The sequence below is a fragment of the Polyodon spathula genome, chromosome 48 (genome assembly GCF_017654505.1).
Source record: "Polyodon spathula isolate WHYD16114869_AA chromosome 48, ASM1765450v1, whole genome shotgun sequence".
NCBI lineage: Eukaryota > Metazoa > Chordata > Actinopteri > Acipenseriformes > Polyodontidae > Polyodon > Polyodon spathula.
Window position 1 is genome coordinate 1,459,398 of NC_054581.1, and position 19,467 is coordinate 1,478,864.

The 19,467-nt window shown below is 44.2% G+C and overlaps 1 protein-coding gene across 5 annotated transcripts in view; it reads left to right on the forward strand.

Annotated features, from left to right (window-relative positions):
* LOC121306517 (cellular tumor antigen p53-like) overlaps positions 1–18,121 on the forward strand; it is a 29,848-nt gene extending 11,727 nt beyond the window's left edge. For 3 of the 5 annotated variants that reach the window (XM_041238261.1, XM_041238260.1, XM_041238259.1), the window contains exons 2-11: positions 4,706–4,828; positions 5,572–5,605; positions 6,217–6,447; positions 11,410–11,596; positions 12,705–12,817; positions 15,089–15,198; positions 15,585–15,724; positions 16,986–17,074; positions 17,560–17,663; positions 17,804–18,121. In XM_041238261.1, the coding sequence (XP_041094195.1) occupies positions 4,758–4,828; positions 5,572–5,605; positions 6,217–6,447; positions 11,410–11,596; positions 12,705–12,817; positions 15,089–15,198; positions 15,585–15,724; positions 16,986–17,074; positions 17,560–17,663; positions 17,804–17,897 (1,173 nt within the window). In that variant the 5' untranslated portion in view covers positions 4,706–4,757 and the 3' untranslated portion in view covers positions 17,898–18,121. Of the gene's footprint in view, positions 1–4,702; positions 4,829–5,571; positions 5,606–6,216; positions 6,448–11,409; positions 11,597–12,704; positions 12,818–15,088; positions 15,199–15,584; positions 15,725–16,985; positions 17,075–17,559; positions 17,664–17,803 lie in introns of all 5 variants that reach the window. The other 2 variants (XM_041238257.1, XM_041238258.1) reach the window with 1 other exon arrangement.
* The last annotated feature ends 1,346 nt before the right edge of the window (positions 18,122–19,467 follow it).

A 19,467-nucleotide genomic window follows, 5' to 3' on the forward strand; every position in this document is an offset into this window, starting at 1 on the left:
CACGAATAATTTAAAAAAATGCATATAAAATTAAGTCGTTGAGTTTATATGATGCCTTGAAGTTTAAACCCTTGTTGATAAACGATTTTTAATTGATTACCGGACAAGCGATAATAATTTTACACTGACATTTATTCCAATCCAGCGCAAAGTAACTTATATCAAGTATTATTATTATTATTATTATTATTATTATTTATTGTTGATGTTGTCTTTGTTATAGTTCGATTGCGATGACGTTTAAGGATTTATTTGAACTGCACATTGTGGATTGGTTTTGGTTAAAAGTAATATAATTATCTGCTTATTTATTGCGTGTGTTTTTGCTAAACTAAAAAGGCTCAGTATCGTTGATAGTTGTAAAGTTTACTAATCGTGTAATAATTCTCTTCTGTTTTTTTTAAATATTTATGTATTTACTCGAGGGCCGGTGTATAAATCACTCTTAATATTTATTTAATTTGGTATTTATTTTGTTTTGTTTTTTTAATTACAAACTTTTTCACCAAAACATTTAAATTAATGCACTAAGCCTGAGGGCTTGAACTTTTAGAGGTTTTAAAAAGATAAATTGACCGGAGTCTTTCTAAACTGAAGTCTAGTCGTTTTTTTGCCAGACTTTAAAACAAATGCAAAAATAACATTAAAAAAAAAATCTGTCTTCGTTTTTCTAATGTTGTTTATGTATATTTTTTTAAAATTTGGTTTCGTCTAACCCCCCCCCCCCCCCCGCGTCCCCCCCAACAAAAGGACAAAACCATGACGGGGCCCTTTGGAGTAAAAAACACTACCCCCGCCTTAAAGGAATAAGCCAAAGACCAAAGGAAATAAAACCCCCAATTTTTAAGTGTAGACATAAACTTTGTCAAGTCGCTCTTAGGTGCGCATTAAAGTTACGCCAAAAATTTGTGAAAATTACGGTTTTCCCGCACCCTTACTTCAGAGGCGCAAAGGGGAAATTTCACTTGACCAAAACAAGCCAAAACAAAGAAGAATTGCACGGCTCTCATAAATATAAAGGGGGGGGGGGGGGATTCGTGTAGGTTGTTAATTATTTTACAGTTAATTTTTCCAGAAAAGAAAGCAAATACTTTTTTTTTTTTTTTGTGTTGCTTGGTTTATTTGTTTAAATTGTATTCGTTCTCCAATAACTTTTTAAAACAGTGTTTGACATGACAGGGAACGAGGTTAATGGTTTCACCGCGGACGACAAGCGAGCGTTTCGCGCCGAAGGAGAGTCGAGTCGGTTTATAGTAAAATGTATTGGTTTTTTTTCCTCTACTTATCTCTATTTAAAAATAAATCAGCACTTTAGAAACAAGTAACTAGTGTCTTAAAAACAATTCCCCAAAACCTTAATTGTTTCAGTACCTAATATCTATCTATCTATCTGTCTATCTATCTATCTGTCTATCTATCTGTCTGTCTGTCTATGTCTATGTGTAGGTCTGTATCTCTATCTGTGTCGATATCTATCTCTATATCTATCTCTATATCTATCTCTGTCTATCTATCTATCTATCTCTATCTATCTATCTATATATCTGATAGATCTATCTGTCGATATCTATATCCTTCTCTATATATCATCTATAGATAGATATCCTATAGATCTAGACTATCAGCGATAGATAGACACTACCTATAGATAGATAGCGATATAGATAGCTATGATAGCGGATAGATAGTAGTCTATAGATCTATAGAGACAGATCTAGTGACTATCTAGTAGAGATTTCTATCTATCTCTAGTAATCTATCATCGATATCTATAGACATCCTCTCCTATCGCAGCTATATCTGGATAGATAGCCGGATAGATAGATCATCTAGAGAGAGATATCTAGATATGATAGACACAACTATATACAGAACAGATATAGATAAGGATAGACAGATAGATAGCTGTCTAGAGATGTGTCGATATAGATCTAGAGCCCCAGCTATATAGATCGCTCTGCCTATAGATCTGAGTCTAGCTATCTCCACAGGATAGATAGAGACGGATAGATAGACTAGATGATAGATCCTATCTAGACTCGATCTCTAAATCTATCTATCTATCTCTATCTATCTCTGTATCTATCTATCTGTGCATCTCTATCTGTGTTGATATCTATCTATCTCCTATCTATCAATCTATCTCCTATCTGTCTGTCTATCTATCTATCTCCTCTCTATCTGTCTGTCTGTCTATCTCTGTCAATGTCTGTCTGTCTCTATTTCTGTCTGTCTATCTATCTATCTATCTTCTCTCTATCTGTCTGTCTGTCTATCTCTGTCTATCTCTCTCTATCTCTCTGTCTGTCTGTCTGTCTGTCTATCTATCTCTCTCTCTAGTTGTGTTGGGATTAGTAATTCTGGTTTAGGTGCTTCACCCCGACTTCTCGATTCTCAGTTGATCCGCGTTCAGCCATTTGTTAATCTCAGTCACACACTGAGAAACTCGTTCATAGCAAAGTGGATTTCATTAAGGAAAAAAAAAAAAAATCTTATGCGAAACAACTAAATTGGCTTTTTAATCGTCCCAGCCTTCATTTACAAAGCAGGGCGCAAAAATGGGATGACGACGTGTTAACAAGCGAACGAGCCAGAACGAACAGTAAAGCGTTTGACGCGGGCCACCCTTTCTCACGCCTTTCTCAGTTGTGATTTGCGATACAGGAATGGCTGAACGGGTATAGTTTTTAAACGTCTGTATATAGAGATAGAAACATACATACAGCGGCTTTCGAAAGTCCCCCACCCCCCCCCCCCCCCCCCCCTTGGACTTTCCCACATTTTATTGTGTTACAACATGGAATCAAAATGGATTTAATTAGGAGTTTTTGCCACTGATCAACACACAAAAGAGTCCATAATGTCAAAGTGAAAAATAAAATCGACCAATTGTTCTAAATTAATTAGAAATATAAAACAGAAAATAATTGATTGCATAAGTATTCACCCCCTTTGCTACATCTAAATAAGCTCTGGTGCAAGCAATTGTCTTTAGAAGTCACATAATTAGTTGAATGGAGTCCACCTGTGTGCAATTAAGGTGTTTCACATGATTTCAGGTTAAATACACCTGTTTCTGGGAGGTCCCACAGCTGGTTGTACATTTCCTAACAAAAACTACATCATGAAGACGAAGGAACATTAAAAGCAAATCGGGAATAAGGTTCTTCAAAAGCATGAATCAGGGGTAGGATATAAGAACATTTCCAAGGCATTGAATATCCCCCGGAGCACAGTAAAGTCCATTGTTAAGAAATTGAGAGAATATGGCACAACTGTGAATCTGTCTAGAACAGGCCGTCCTCAAAAACTGAGTATCCGGGCAAGAAGGGCACTAGTCAGGGAGGCCACCAAGAGACCTATGGTAACTCTAAAGGAGTTAGTCTTCCACGGCTGAGCTGGGAGACACTGTGCATACGGCAACAATAGCCCGGGTGCTTCACAAAACTGGCCTTTATAAGAGAGTGGCAAAAAGAAAGCCATTGTTGAAAAAAACTCGCATCAAATCTCGGCTAGAGTTTGCCAGAAGGCATGTGGGAGACTCTGAGACCAAGTGGAAGAAGATTCTATGGTCTGATGAGACCAAAATAGAGCTTTTTGGCCTCAACGCTAAGCGCTGTGTTTGTTGCAACCCTAACACCGCACATCGTCCTGAGAACACCATCCCTACCGTGAAGCATGGTGGCGGCAGCATCATGCCATGGGGATGCTTCTCTGCATCAGGGCCTGGAAAGCTTGTGAAGATAGAGGGCAAAATGGATGCAGCAAAGTACAGAGAAATCCTGGAGGAAAACCTGTTGAAGTGTGCAAGAGACCTGGGACTTGGCAGAAGATTCATCTTCCAGCAGGACAATGACCCCAAACACACAGCCAAAGCCACACTGGAGTGGCTTAAAAACAAAAGGTCAATGTCCTGGAGTGGCCCAGTCAAAGCCCGGACCTCAATCCAATTGAGAATATGTGGAAAGAGTTGAAAATTGCTGTTCACCAAAGGTCCCCATCCAACTTGATGGAGCGTGAGCAATTTTGCAAAGAAGGATGGACAAAGATTGCAGTGTCCAGATGTGCAAAGCTGGTAGAGACTTATCCAAATAGACTCATGGCTGTAATTGCTGCCAAAGGTGCCTCTACCAAATATTGACTCAAGGGGGTGAATACTTATGCAATCAATCATTTTCTGTTTTGTAATCAATTTAGAACAATTTGTAGATTTTATTTTTCACTTTGACGTTATGGACTTTTTTTTTGGTGTTGATCAGTGGCAAAAACTCCTAATTAAATCCATTTTGATTCCATGTTGTAACACAATAAAATGTGGAGAAGTCCGGGGGGGGGGGGTGAATACTTTTGAGAGCCACTGTAGATAGATAGACACAGTACTAGTAATTACTAGTCACTTCTGCATCTGTTGTACTCCTCCCAAGAAGAAAAAGAGACTTTTTTGGGGGGGAATGTAAACAAACTGGAATTCCAATACAGTGGACAGTAGCACTGCAGCATTGCATTAAACCCTTTCCCATCCTGAATTTGTCACAGTGCATGCGTGACAAGCTCTGGTGTGCCTGATTTTGAAACCTAGTAAAACCCAGGAGTGGATCAGACTGCTCTGGAACGAGAGTCATGCTCCCCACGCCCCTGTGGCAATGAGGCGATGCTTTCTTTAAAACAAATCGCGGGATCTGAATTCTCTCTCCCTCCTCAGCAGTGCAGAGTGGCTTGCCTGTCGCCGTGGTAACTGCACTCCTTTCCAAGGCGATATGGCCGACCCCGTGTCTGACAGCCTGGAACCGTTGAGCCAGGAGTCTTTCCAGGAGCTCTGGAGTATCATGTGAGTATCCGAGGGGAGAGGAAACGAGAGCCGGAACCCGTTTTTTACAAAGCAGTGTGGATTTCAAACTCGCCCGGCGAGTCTCGTTGATAAGAATTTTTAAAAAAATATATACGTAAAATCCAGCAGTTCGAGAAATGGGTTTGGTACCAGGAGGTTCAAATCCTGGCTCAGCCGCTGACTCCCTGCGTGTGGGACCCTGAGCGAGTCAGTGAACCACGAAAAGTACCGTGCTGTTTTATTGAGAGCGCGCGGCTATAAGCGAACTTTTAAAACATATTTGTTGCAAGTGGAAACGTGCGTGTCTCATTCTGACGTTCCACAGAAACGAGGCAGCATCTTTGTTTCTCTAGCACGGAGGTGCATTATCTTGCAACACCTCCCCTTCTCTGCAAGGTTCCTGCATGTTTGTAGTGCAAGGGCAGGGCAACTCGCAGTGCATCATGGGATCTGTAGACCCCAAACGGCACTACATTTGAATGCTAGTGAATACATTTCCCACTGTCCTTTGCACTCGGCTGTTCGAACTAGGGCGTTTTTTATGTGATGTTAAACAGATGTTTTAATTGCATGATTGGTCACGTTAACTGTCTTTCGATTGTAAGATGTATTTTAAGATTCTTGCACAGCTTTTAAGGGGAGGCCAGTGATCATGCTGCCAGGTCTAATGAGAGAGAAGAACGTTGATTGCAAAGCCATGATGATATATTGAGGGCTGTATTAATTCCTGTTTCTTTCTTTAGTGGAACAAGAGGCGATGAAATCTGGGAGCAAAATGTGAGAAACTTTATTAGTTTTCACCCTGTTTACACACCCTGACACAGAACATCTCCCTCTCAGTCCCTCCTCAGCTCTAACCACTAGACCCACACTGCCTCCCTCCCTCCCAGTCCCTCCTCAGCTCCAGTAGAGCCACACTGCTTCCCTCTCTCCCAGTCCCTCCTCAGCTCCACTAGAGCCACACTGCTTCCCTCCCTCCCAGTCCCTCCTCAGCTCTAACCACTAGAGCCACACTGCCTCCCTCCCTCCCAGTCCCTCCTCAGCTCCACTAGAGCCACACTGCTTCCCTCCCTCCCAGTCCCTCCTCAGCTCCACTAGAGCCACACTGCTTCCCTCCCTCCCAGTCCCTCCTCAGCTCCACTAGAGCCACACTGCCTCCCTCCCTCCCAGTCCCTCCTCAGCTCCACTAGAGCCACACTGCTTCCCTCCCTCCCAGTCCCTCCTCAGCTCCACTAGAGCCACACTGTTTCCCTCCCTCCCTAAACCCTAGATACAGTTTCTTAACTACATATTAAGGGGTGATCCTGTGGTGGGTGGGGCTGTAGCCCGGTCTGGGCTCTGTGATTGGCCCAGCGTTGACACACATTTCCCTGGCTGTTCCCCGATAGGTTAATTTATTCCCTGAGTTGGAGAGCCTGCAGAATGAGGCGATTTGCAGCAGCAGCAACGTGGAGGTGCTGTTCGAGAGTCCTGCCCCTGTGCAACAGCACCCCCTGCCTTCCGTCTCGGAGACCGCGACCACTGCCTCCACCGTCCCCTCCACCACGGACTACCCCGGGGAGCTGGGGTTCGAGCTGCGCTTCCAGCAGTCCAGCACAGCCAAGTCTGTCACCTGCACGGTAAGGGAGAGCAGGAGGAGCAGGAGCCTGTCTGCCCAACTCGCTTCCTTCTGCAGTCTGGCCAAAAGTTTAGCATCAACCCCATAGAACTGACACCTTGTGCTTTGAATTTTTTTTTTTTTTTTTTTTTTTTTTTTTTTGCGATATGATTTTTGTAAGAAACTGATGTACTAATTAATGACTAACAAATATATTCAGTACGCTTCGAAAAAAAACAAATAATAAATAATAATAATTATTGTCCTCAGTCTTAATTGTAGGTGTTTTCAAAGCTTTTTAGGCGTCGCGACATAGTTTTATATTTGATAATGCTGAAGACTCTTGTGAATGAGTGTTGTTGCATTGCTCTTATTATATAAATTGTGTTGACCAGTTAACATGGTGCCCTTAATAATAATAATAAATTACAATGCAATTTAATAATAAAATGAATAAAATAAATTAATACATTTAATAAGATGGGGCACAGAGATTAACGCTTAGATGTTGCTGAAATTAATTAAGGTGTGTGTGATTATTTATATTGGTTATTCAAAATGTCACCTGCAAAAGGTGACGAAACTCATAATCGGAGTTATTAAACAAGCCAGTTGTACGATTATTAGTTTTTATTTTTGAATAGGAAATGGCTGGGCTGTCGCGCGTACATAAAAATAATAATAATTACAACCAAATTTACAGACCAGCAAGCCTGGGATGGTTTAACAAACAGAGCCAAACCAAACTCAAGCCTCGCACCAAACAAGACTTTAAATTCCACAGCAAAATCAGTGTTTGTTTTATTCAGTGCTGATTTTATTTTTTATTTTTTTGAGATCCCTCTGTCCGAAGTTTGCTTCCAGCTATCGATTGAAATGTTTGCCATTGAATTTTATGAAGTTTCTAAAGATCAGCTGGTTCCAAGCAAGTCGTTTTTAAAAATATTTTTCATATGATGCTGTTTACATCAGTTTTACAAGTCAATAAAAACAATGAAAGCAGCTTATGAAAAAGCGATAGCAAAATTAATTTAAAACATCAGTAAACAGAAAAGATTGGACTTTATAAAATGCTTGCTAAAGTTTTTTTTATTAAAAAATGAGACTGCATCTCTAATCACACTTTTCCATAATCTGAGAGCATTTAGAAGCACTTTGTAATTTTTCTTAAATTAACCCATTAAAAGAATTTTCTATTCAGCGCTGCGTGCGCTGAAAAATTTAATTCAGAAACTGTTTTAAACTTTAGAATTGACTTCATCTTTCAAATATTTTTCAAAAGGTTGTTTTTTTTTTTTGGGGGGGGGGTTCTGTTTAATTTCATATTGCACTAGGAACAAAAATTCCTTTCTGGAAAATGTTTTTTGAAAGTGAAGTGAAATGTGGTGTTTTGAATGCTAGGGATTTTCCTTTTTCAATATTTCTATGTTTGCTTTAAAATTTCTATTGAACTGCAATTGATAACGGAGTTGATTACATATCGAAATTATTGAGTTTCTGTAATTAAGAACTTTATCGATCTTGACAAGTCTTAAAAGTAGCCATAAATAGTTCACACGCTGCTTTTTGCACACTTAAAAATATAACGTGGTTTCAAATTAACCTGTACATCTCTTATTTTTCGCCAGTATATTTAAAACGAATGTTTAACATTATAGTTGACATGACTCCTTTATTAATGTCTTATATGTTTGAAAAATCAAGATTTAAAAAAAAATTATTATTATTATTGACTTCCACTTGATAAAGGCGTGTTAAAAATATCGAAACGTTTGGTAAGTTGGCTCTGAGCAAAAAATTAAACATTTTTCTTAATCTGTTGAAGGGCTTTTGCCCAAAATGCCCTTAAAATAAAATATCTTTTAATCTACCTATCTATATATATCAAATATTGTAGTATTTTTCAATGTAAAGCTTTTTTTTTTTTTAATTAAAAATATGAATCATAATTAATATGTTTAATTTAAACCATAATTTATCAAAAGCAAGTAAAATAAACCATTGTTCATTAATTAAGAGGGAACATTACCTTTGGTCGGGTCCTCGTTCCAGAACGATGCCAAAATTTAAGCCTGTTTAAAACGCAGCCGGGTTCAAATCTAAAAACTGCACATTCGAGGGGTGCGAAAGGGTGCGGGGGCCAGACTGCAGCGCCGCATCAAAAGGGTGGGTTTGGGGGGGGGGGGGGGGGGATTTAAAATTGAAAGTGGAAGACCGCACACAGACATACGCACGCACCACATCACATGCAGACATGCACAGACACGCATGCACGCACACAGACCCGTGCACACGCCACATAGACACACCTCTCTCTTTCTCTCTCTCTCTGTCTCTCTCTTTCTCTGTCTCTAATGCTTCCTTTACTGAAACCTCACCTGTGGAAGCTGAGGAACAAGCCTGGGCATGTTACGGGTGGAGGGGCTGGAGTGGGAGGGAGGCTGCCTGCCTGCCTGTGTTCTTTAATATTACCCTGGGATACTGTGCAGCAAACGCAGGGTGGTAGAGATGTACAGGGGGGGTTGAGCCTGTAGGGGCAGCATCACTGGAGTTAATCTGCCAGCGTGGTGGCAAAGGTAAGCGACCGGTCTCTGTGATTGAGTATTTATTCAATGACAAACATTTTGACTGTTTTCTAATGTCAGCACTGAGTGTGGATGTGTTTTGTGTGGTATTTGTGAGTTTTTTGTAAGCTTTGTCTGGGCATATTTGTCTTGTATTGAAAATAAGAGGCTGAGTCAAGCAGACCAGCGTTCGGGCTCTAGTGCCTTCATCAGTGTTATTGAAACTAAACTGAGTCAAGCAGAGCAGCGTTCGGGCTCTAGTGCCTTCATCAGTGTTACTGAAACTAAACTGAGTCAAGCAGAGCAGCGTTTGGGCTCTAGTGCCTTCATCAGTGTTACTGAAACTAAACTGAGTCAAGCAGAGCAGCGTTTGGGCTCTAGTGCCTTCATCAGTGTTACTGAAACTAAACTGAGTCAAGCAGAGCAGCGTTTGGGCTCTAGTGCCTTCATCAGTGTTACTGAAACTAAACTGAGTCAAGCAGAGCAGCGTTTGGGCTCTAGTGCCTTCATCAGCGTTACTGAAACTAAACTGAGTCAAGCAGAGCAGCGTTTGGGCTCTAGTGCCTTCATCAGTGTTACTGAAACTAAACTGAGTCAAGCAGAGCAGCGTTTGGGCTCCAGTGCCTTCATCAGTGTTACTGAAACTAAACTGAGTCAAGCAGAGCAGCGTTTGGACTCTAGTGCCTTCATCAGTGTTATTGAAACTAAACTGAGTCAAGCAGAGCAGCGTTTGGGCTCTAGTGCCTTCATCAGTGTTACTGAAACTAAACTGAGTCAAGCAGAGCAGCGTTTGGGCTCTAGTGCCTTCATCAGTGTTACTGAAACTAAACTGAGTCAAGCAGACCAGCGTTTGGGCTCTAGTGCCTTCATCAGTGTTACTGAAACTAAACTGAGTCAAGCAGAGCAGCGTTTGGGCTCTAGTGCCTTCATCAGTGTTACTGAAACTAAACTGAGTCAAGCAGACCAGCGTTTGGGCTCTAGTGCCTTCATCAGTGTTACTGAAACTAAACTGAGTCAAGCAGAGCAGCGTTTGGGCTCTAGTGCCTTCATCAGTGTTACTGAAACTAAACTGAGTCAAGCAGAGCAGCGTTTGGGCTCTAGTGCCTTCATCAGTGTTACTGAAACTAAACTGAGTCAAGCAGAGCAGCGTTTGGGCTCTAGTGCCTTCATCAGTGTTATTGAAACTAAACTGAGTCAAGCAGAGCAGCGTTTGGGCTCTAGTGCCTTCATCAGTGTTACTGAAACTAAACTGAGTCAAGCAGAGCAGCGTTTGGGCTCTAGTGCCTTCATCAGTGTTACTGAAACTAAACTGAGTCAAGCAGAGCAGCGTTTGGGCTCTAGTGCCTTCATCAGTGTTACTGAAACTAAACTGAGTCAAGCAGAGCAGCGTTTGGGCTCTAGTGCCTTCATCAGTGTTACTGAAACTAAACTGAGTCAAGCAGAGCAGCGTTTGGGCTCTAGTGCCTTCATCAGTGTTACTGAAACTAAACTGAGTCAAGCAGAGCAGCGTTTGGGCTCTAGTGCCTTCATCAGCGTTACTGAAACTAAACTGAGTCAAGCAGACCAGCGTTTGGGCTCTAGTGCCTTCATCAGTGTTACTGAAACTAAACTGAGTCAAGCAGACCAGCGTTTGGGCTCTAGTGCCTTCATCAGTGTTACTGAAACTAAACTGAGTCAAGCAGAGCAGCGTTTGGGCTCTAGTGCCTTCATCAGTGTTACTGAAACTAAACTGAGTCAAGCAGAGCAGCGTTTGGGCTCTAGTGCCTTCATCAGTGTTATTGAAACTAAACTGAGTCAAGCAGAGCAGCGTTTGGGCTCTAGTGCCTTCATCAGTGTTACTGAAACTAAACTGAGTCAAGCAGAGCAGCGTTTGGGCTCTAGTGCCTTCATCAGTGTTACTGAAACTAAACTGAGTCAAGCAGACCAGCGTTTGGGCTCTAGTGCCTTCATCAGTGTTACTGAAACTAAACTGAGTCAAGCAGAGCAGCGTTTGGGCTCTAGTGCCTTCATCAGTGTTACTGAAACTAAACTGAGTCAAGCAGACCAGCGTTTGGGCTCTAGTGCCTTCATCAGTGTTACTGAAACTAAACTGAGTCAAGCAGAGCAGCGTTTGGGCTCTAGTGCCTTCATCAGTGTTACTGAAACTAAACTGAGTCAAGCAGAGCAGCGTTTGGGCTCTAGTGCCTTCATCAGTGTTACTGAAACTAAACTGAGTCAAGCAGCAGCGTTTGGGCTCTAGTGCCTTCATCAGTGTTACTGAAACTAAACTGAGTCAAGCAGAGCAGCGTTTGGGCTCCAGTGCCTTCATCAGTGTTACTGAAACTAGAAGAGTCAATTAACGCTTTTTGCAGGTGGTTTTGGTTTCATGCAGAGCTCTGCTGCGTCTCACACAGGCAGTGTCGTTCTCTCCCTCTCTCCAGTACTCTCCGAGCCTCAATAAACTGTTCTGCCAGCTCGCCAAGACCTGCCCGGTCCAGATGCACGTGAGCGCCCCTCCTCCCCCCGGCGCCGTGGTCCGAGCCACAGCCGTCTACAAGAAGTCGGAGCACGTGGCCGAGGTGGTGAAACGGTGCCCGCACCACGAGCGCACCCCCGAAAACAACGAAGGTACGACGCCCGCCCCCGTCCCACAGCAGCTGCCCAGAGGGCCCGGCTCTTCCTGTCCCGCAGAGCTGGTTGAGCGGCCTGGGCGACTGGCCCGGGATAAGTCAGGTTTACAGAGTCACGGGAAAGACAAATTGAACGCAAGAAAACTCGTAAGCAGACTCCAGTCCTCGAGGGTCGCGGGGTCGTCCTGGGTTTCTTTGCAGCGCTAAGCTCAGTTAATGTGTGATGTAATTAGTTTATTTGGACAGGTTTTAGTGTTTTAAGGTCCTTTTCACAGATGATTTTAAAAGTGCACGTCCTTTTCAAGGTGCGCTGCCTGTAAACCCTATTAAACCTGTCCGATTTAATCAAATAATTAGAACAGTTGAGTCATTGAGAGACCGGGGGGTGGGGGGGGGCAGGGGGGCGCTGCGGAGTTGCGGAGTTTGACTTCCCTGCTTTAACAGGCAAATAACAATAATCGGGCTGAGTGAGCTTTTGAGATTACATTCGGCATTGTTTGGGGAGGATTCGTTCACTGCAAAACACTGTTCATTCAAGAGCCCTTTAGAGAACTACGCTGTGCTGTTCTGTGCTGAGCTGAGCTGAGCTGTGCTGGTGCTGTGCTGAGCTTTTTTGCTCTTCCATCACAATTATATTTGTGTGGACATCATGTAGTACAAGGGTTTCCCAGGTCGATACACAGTGACCTGTTCCACTGCTAGCTGTGTTTTACAAAACAAATGCACCCACGTCCCCCGTCCCCAGGGGTCCAGGGGTGGGGGGTACCATGTCAGTCGTCAACCCGTTGGTACCCTACCCCCGGGGGGGGGGGGGTCCCTCCTGGCTTTTGTTCCAACAGTACCATAAATTAATTGGACCAATTAAGCTTCTAATAAGCGCTAAATTGGTCCAATAATTTGAGGTCCAGTTGGAACAAAAACCAGGAGGGGCCCGCCCCTGCCCCCCCCCCCCAAGGACCAGGGTTGGAGACCCCTGGTGTCTGCCCCCGTGTTCACGCTGTGGTTTTGTCCCCCATGTCCGAAGGCAGTTTGATTTGAAGCCTGGGAGCGGAGTAGAGAGCTCGGCAGGGGCCGGGGGTGCTAATGTCTTGTTGTTGATGTGCCAGGCCATGTCCCGCCCGGACATCTGATCCGGATCGAGGGGAACCAGCTGGCTCGGTACCAGGAGGACCAGCGGACCAGGAGGCAGAGCGTCCTCGTGCCTTACGAACCGCCCCAGGTAAACCTTGTCCCAGACGGGTCTCCTGTCAGCCCCCCTTACTGCAGCCGCACCCAAGCTCAATTTGAACTGCCATAGAGTCGTTTGTAATGAAATAGTACCGCAGTGTAATTGATCCTGGGCACACCAGTGTAATTGTAATTGCAGTGTAATTGATCAATTCCAGTCGCTCACAGTACCATGTCGTGTTTTATACTGAGAGCGTTCTTCTCGGATTTTCAACCACTTTCAGTGACTCCCCTCGTTTCTTTGATAAACGTTCTCTAGTGTGTTTGTACCTGTGATCGCTGCTGGGCAGAATGAACACAGACAGCATGTTCGTGTGTGCAGCTGTTTCTGTTAATTTTTTTTTAGCGTAATTATCAACGCAATTTCTGCAGCATCACTGGAACTCGGCGTAGTTGAACGCAAGTGTCTTGGAATTGGAAATCCAGCAAACAGTTGTGCTGTGGTCATGATTCGAGTTGTAGATGCTGTTTGATGGTATGAAATGAGAAAGGGCTGTAGTAAAACTTTCAGAGGTATCTATATATCTGTATTTATAGTATATGGCCACTAGAGGGCGCTGGTGCTTACTAATATATGAAGACTCTTTGGCTGCCTGCATTACAAATTAGCTGAACTCTTATTCTAAACACCATTCAACTTGGCAAAAAAAAACTGCAATATTTGAGGGGGAAAAAAGAAAACGCAAGGTAAAATGAAGACTGTGTGTGTGATTATATAACGCACACACACACTTTAGAGAACTCAGTGCTGTACTGGGGATCTGAGAGCAGCTAATTCAATACAGTCTAGTATAGAGAACTCAGTGCTGTACTGGGGATCTGAGAGCAGCTAATTCAATACAGTCTAGTGTAGAGAACTCAGTGCTGTACTGGGGATCTGAGAGCAGCTAATTCAGTACAGTCTAGTGTAGAGAACTCAGTGCTGTACTGGGGATCTGAGAGCAGCTAATTCAATACAGTCTAGTGTAGAGAACTCAGTGCTGTACTGGGGATCTGAGAGCCAGCTAATTCAATACAGTCTAGTGTAGAGAACTCAGTGCTGTACTGGGGATCTGAGAGCAGCTAATTCAATACAGTCTAGTGTAGAGAACTCAGTGCTGTACTGGGGATCTGAGAGCAGCTAATTCAATACAGTCTAGTGTAGAGAACTCAGTGCTGTACTGGGGATCTGAGAGCAGCTAATTCAATACAGTCTAGTGTAGAGAACTCAGTGCTGTACTGGGGATCTGAGAGCAGCTAATTCAATACAGTCTAGTGTAGAGAACTCAGTGCTGTACTGGGGATCTGAGAGCAGCTAATTCAATACAGTCTAGTATAGAGAACTCAGTGCTGTACTGGGGATCTGAGAGCAGCTAATTCAATACAGTCTAGTGTAGAGAACTCAGTGCTGTACTGGGGATCTGAGAGCAGCTAATTCAATACAGTCTAGTGTAGAGAACTCAGTGCTGTACTGGGGATCTGAGAGCAGCTAATTCAATACAGTCTAGTGTAGAGAACTCAGTGCTGTACTGGGGATCTGAGAGCAGCTAATTCAATACAGTCTAGTGTAGAGAACTCAGTGCTGTACTGGGGATCTGAGAGCAGCTAATTCAATACAGTCTAGTGTAGAGAACTCAGTGCTGTACTGGGGATCTGAGAGCAGCTAATTCAATACAGTCTAGTGTAGAGAACTCAGTGCTGTACTGGGGATCTGAGAGCAGCTAATTCAATACAGTCTAGTGTAGAGAACTCAGCTGCTGTACTGGGGATCTGAGAGCAGCTAATTCAATACAGTCTAGTGTAGAGAACTCAGTGCTGTACTGGGGATCTGAGAGCAGCTAATTCAATACAGTCTAGTGTAGAGAACTCAGTGCTGTACTGGGGATCTGAGAGCAGCTAATTCAATACAGTCTAGTGTAGAGAACTCAGTGCTGTACTGGGGATCTGAGAGCAGCTAATTCAATACAGTCTAGTGTAGAGAACTCAGTGCTGTACTGGGGATCTGAGAGCAGCTAATTCAATACAGTCTAGTGTAGAGAACTCAGTGCTGTACTGGGGATCTGAGAGCCAGCTAATTCAATACAGTCTAGTGTAGAGAACTCAGTGCTGTACTGGGGATCTGAGAGACTCTTCTGCACAGAATGAAATAATAATAATACTAGTCATGTTGCTGAAGGAGACTCTTCTTCACACAGAGAGTGGTGAGCGCCCTGGAATGGGTTCCTAGTCATCGTTGCAATGAGACTCTTCTTCACAACCCCTGTGTCTGTCTGTCTGTCTGCAGCTGGGCTCGACGTGCACCACAGTGCTGTACAACTACATGTGCAACAGCAGCTGCATTGGTGGGATGAATCGTCGGCCCATTCTCACCATCATTACCCTGGAGACCAGCGAGTGAGTACCGCCAATCACACCGCAGTGTAGAGGAGGTTCTGATGAGGGGGTGTGACGCACTGAGGACGCTTACAGCACTGTGATCAATTCTGCACAGAAGGGATACTGTGGCCCTGGAGAGAGTCCAGCGAAGAGCAGCCAGACTAATCTCAGGGCGCACAGGAATTAGCTGTGCATAGAGGCTGAAAGAACTGAGTGTTTAGCCTGGAAGAATTTAAGTGGGGATTGCAGTCTTTTTAAGATATTAAAAGGTGCTGGGAAGGAGACTCTTCTTCACACAGAGAGTGGTGAGGGGGTGGAATGGGTTCCCTAGTCATGTTGTTGAAGCTGATTTGTCTCTCTCTCGCCTCTCTCGTTGGTATCGCTCCTCCTGTTCTGGGGCGCAGTGGTCGGCTGTTGGGGCGTCGCTGTTTCGAGGTGCGCGTGTGCGCCTGTCCCGGTCGGGATCTCAAGAGCGATGAGGAGAACAGCCGCAAGCAGCTGGAGAAAGCCGGCAGCAAGGCCAGCGCAGGGGGCACCAAGCGCAGTGAGTGCTTCACCCAAGTCTGGGGTTCGCTAGGCCTCTGAACTACAGACTCTCTCTCTCTCTGCCATGTCAGTTCCAGCAGTCTCTGGGATGGGAATAAGACTCCTGTTGCACAGCAGTTTCACCCATTCCAGGTTTTACTACCAGCTTGATTAGCCACAGTGTGTCTAGGCAACAAGCTCAGATGTGTCTTACTATTAAAAACTAGGACTAGGTCAAAATGCTGTGCTGTGCTTCAATCATCCAGATCTAAAAGGAAGTTGTGTGAGTTGCTTTCTCTCCTCTTTCTCTCCTGTTTCTTCTCTCTTGCGCTCTCTCTCTCATATCTATTTAAAGGACATTAAAAACCCTAAGAGCACATGCAAATATATCTGCAAAGGTGAAACCCCAAACCGAGGAAATTAAGATTGCAGAAACACGCCATGCAAAACTGACAGCCTTGTTTGTGGAAATCGAGCAGATCGAATGCCTCGTGCAGGCGAGACGGGTAGAGCGTTCTGTGTAAGAATACAGAATCGCCTGTCAGATAAGAAACGAACCAAGAGTTCAACGCAAAGATGAACGACCTCCACTTTGCTTTAGAATCAATTCAGCGACAATGTGCAATACAGGCGAATCTCAATGGACCAGCAGACTCGGCACCACGATGCCTGTGGGTTTAAACAGAAAGCCGCGGCAGTTTGATAAATCGTTAACTAGGCAGCAAATCACAAACACATTAACACATTTCAATAGAAGCGAGTGTGGTTACCACGGCATCAAAAGCCTAGAAGTACCTCCTCTGTTTGTTTTCAAGCAGGCTGATAAATGTGTGTTAAACAGACCAGGATTAATTAATAACCAGATTCAGGTTTAATTTTTATTGTCAGTAGAACTCCGCTCCTGGAGGGCTGGTGTCTCTCCTGGTGTTTGTTCCAACTGACCAGTTAAGCTTCTAATAAGCACTTCATTGGTTTTGTAAAGTCAGGATACAGTTGGAACAAAAACCAGAACACCGGCCTTCCAGGACCAGAATCGCCCAGCCCTGCTCTTGTGCCTTCACACAAGCCCTCGTGAAGACCAGAAGCGTTGAGATATTGGTTTCACACTTCGGTACAAGGCTGTGTTCTAGGACTCTCTGTCCAGTTCAAATGGGTTTTGCCCAACAAAAACCCTTCCTGCCAGCTGCTTTTGAAATATCTTCCCTGTATGGCATGCATGCTCCCTGCGCTGCCCCATCCCAGACTTCTCACCCTGTCCTTGTTTTGCCCCCTCCCCGCAGGTTTTAAGGAGGTGAGCCTGCCTGCCCCCGGGTCGAGCAAGAGGAACAGGGCCAGCGCCGGTTCTGACGAGGACACCTTCACTCTGCAGGTACTGCCCCCCACAGGCCCGGCTCCAAACAGCCATGCTGCGTCATCCAGTCCAGGTTTAATAATCCAGCACACCTGAGCTTGTAACCGAGACACACTGGGGCTGATAGAGCTGGTAGCAAAACCTGGAAACGGGGCTCTTATTTTCATCTGTGTGTGTCATCGTGTCGAATTGCACTGAAGTCTTTAACGTCTAAATTAATATTTTGGTTTTTTATGCTATTTTGAGATCGTTCTACATGGCTCTTGTTGCAACTGCAGAAGTGTGTGTGCACCTGCTCTCTTTGTATATGTATTTCTGTGTGTGTGCAAATACTTTTCACAAATAACAAGTTTACTGCAATTTCACTTTACTGTCTACACATCTGAGAAAGGGCTTTTATGCGGCTCGGGGAGGAGGGGGGGGGGGGGGTTGATGAGACTGGAGCTCGTCTGGTGGAGAGAGCTCCCCAGACTGCGCCTGTCCTGAATGTCTCTCGCTCTCAGGTCCACGGCAGGGAGCGTTACGAGATGTTGAGACGCATCAATGAAAGCCTGGAGCTGAAAGACCTGGTTCCCCAGAGCGAACAGGAGAAGTACAGAGAGAGGCTGTGAGTGCTGGGGGGGGGGGGGGGGGGGGAGGAGTAAACTGCACTATTTAAATATTAATCTTGCTTTGTAACCCTATAAATCTCCTTGGATAAAGGCGTCTGCCAAATAAATGCAAGCCATTTTATACCCTTTCTCGCAGGCATAGAAACGGGAGCCGCAAGGAGAGAGGGGGCCTGGCGCCCAAGAGAGGGAAGAAGCTGCTTATCAAGGAAGACAAGAGCAATTCTGATTAAACCACGCCCGCTATGCAAAACGGGAGTTCTGCGCCGTGGGGGTGTGGCTGAGCTAAACCCCGCCCCTAACGGAAAACTGCCAGCTTTTTTTTTTTTTTATATATATATGTAGTTTTTTATACAGCCCTGTCCTCCTCTCCCTTTTAACTGGATTCCAATTGGTCCCATTTTCATCCGTTGTAACTTTTTTTTTTTTTTTTTTTAATGAAATGTCTTCAAATGACAATAAAGTTAACTTGGAAACCATTGTGTTGTCCTTACTTCAAATTCCAAAATAAAACTAAAAGAAACAGTGTCAAGCAGACCAGCGTTCGGGCTCTAGTGCCTTCATCAGTGTTATTGAAACTAAACTGAGTCAAGCAGAGCAGCGTTTGGGTTCTAGTGTCTTCATCAGTGTTACTGTAACTAAACTGAGTCAAGCAGAGCAGCGTTTGGGCTCCAGTGCCTTCATCAGTGTTACTGAAACTAAACTGAGTCAAGCAGAGCAGCGTTTGGGCTCTAGTGCCTTCATCAGTGTTACTGTAACTAAACTGAGTCAAGCAGAGCAGCGTTTGGGCTCCAGTGCCTTCATCAGTGTTACTGAAACTAAACTGCGTCAAGCAGAGCAGCGTTTGGGCTCTAGTGCCTTCATCAGTGTTACTGAAACTAAACTGAGTCAAGCACTGACTTTTTTTTTTTTTTTACACAGAGAATAGGGGAGACTGCTGTGCTAAAGACTTCAATCAAATCTGCAATTCGCATTGCATGCATTCAATTCCCTTATTCTTCTATTAAAGCCCTGGCATTAGTGGGGCTTCTCTTCGCTGGACTCTGTCCAGGGCCACAGTGTCCGTTTGGAACAGTGGTGACCAGAACTGAACCCAGTTTAATTCGGTTCTCGTTTGTCAGTTTGCAGACTCTTATCCAAAGTGGCTTCCAGACACTGGGGGGGGGGGGGGGGGGGGTGAACTCTGCATCATCAACAACTGCTGCTGCAGAGTCTCTTCCAATAGGACCTCGTTTGTTTTGCGTCTCAAGGACGGAGCACAAGGATGTTCAGTGACTCGCTCAGGGTCCCGCACACACAGTGGTTGAGCAGGGATTTGATCCTCCTGGTAGCAAGCCCCTTTCTCTAACCCCTTTCTTCTGTACGCTTGCCATCTAAATTGCTGTCACAGGTAGTTCTGAATTGACTTTGTTGTGTTGGGTGGTCGGTAAAACAAACGCAGGCAAATGAGGTGACAGGTGGCACATAGGTGCCTTTGTTCTTTGTACGCACAAATGTGTTGTTGATCTGTTACAGCTGGACAGGAACTCAAAGCACTATTTGCATGTTATTGTAACTCATTTTCCTTGAAACCTGGATTCAGCTTGACTCCTGTTTTTAATGCACGAAATAATAGTCAATTTTGAAGGGGTGAAAAATAAATAAATGTATAATTCTTTCCTGACCTAGTAAGACCTCATCTTGAATATTGTGTGCAGTTCTGGTCACCTCGCTATAAAAAAAGATATTGCTGCTCTAGAAACAGTGCAAAGAAAAGCAACCAGAATTATTCCGGGCTTAAAAGGCATGTCATATGCAGACAGG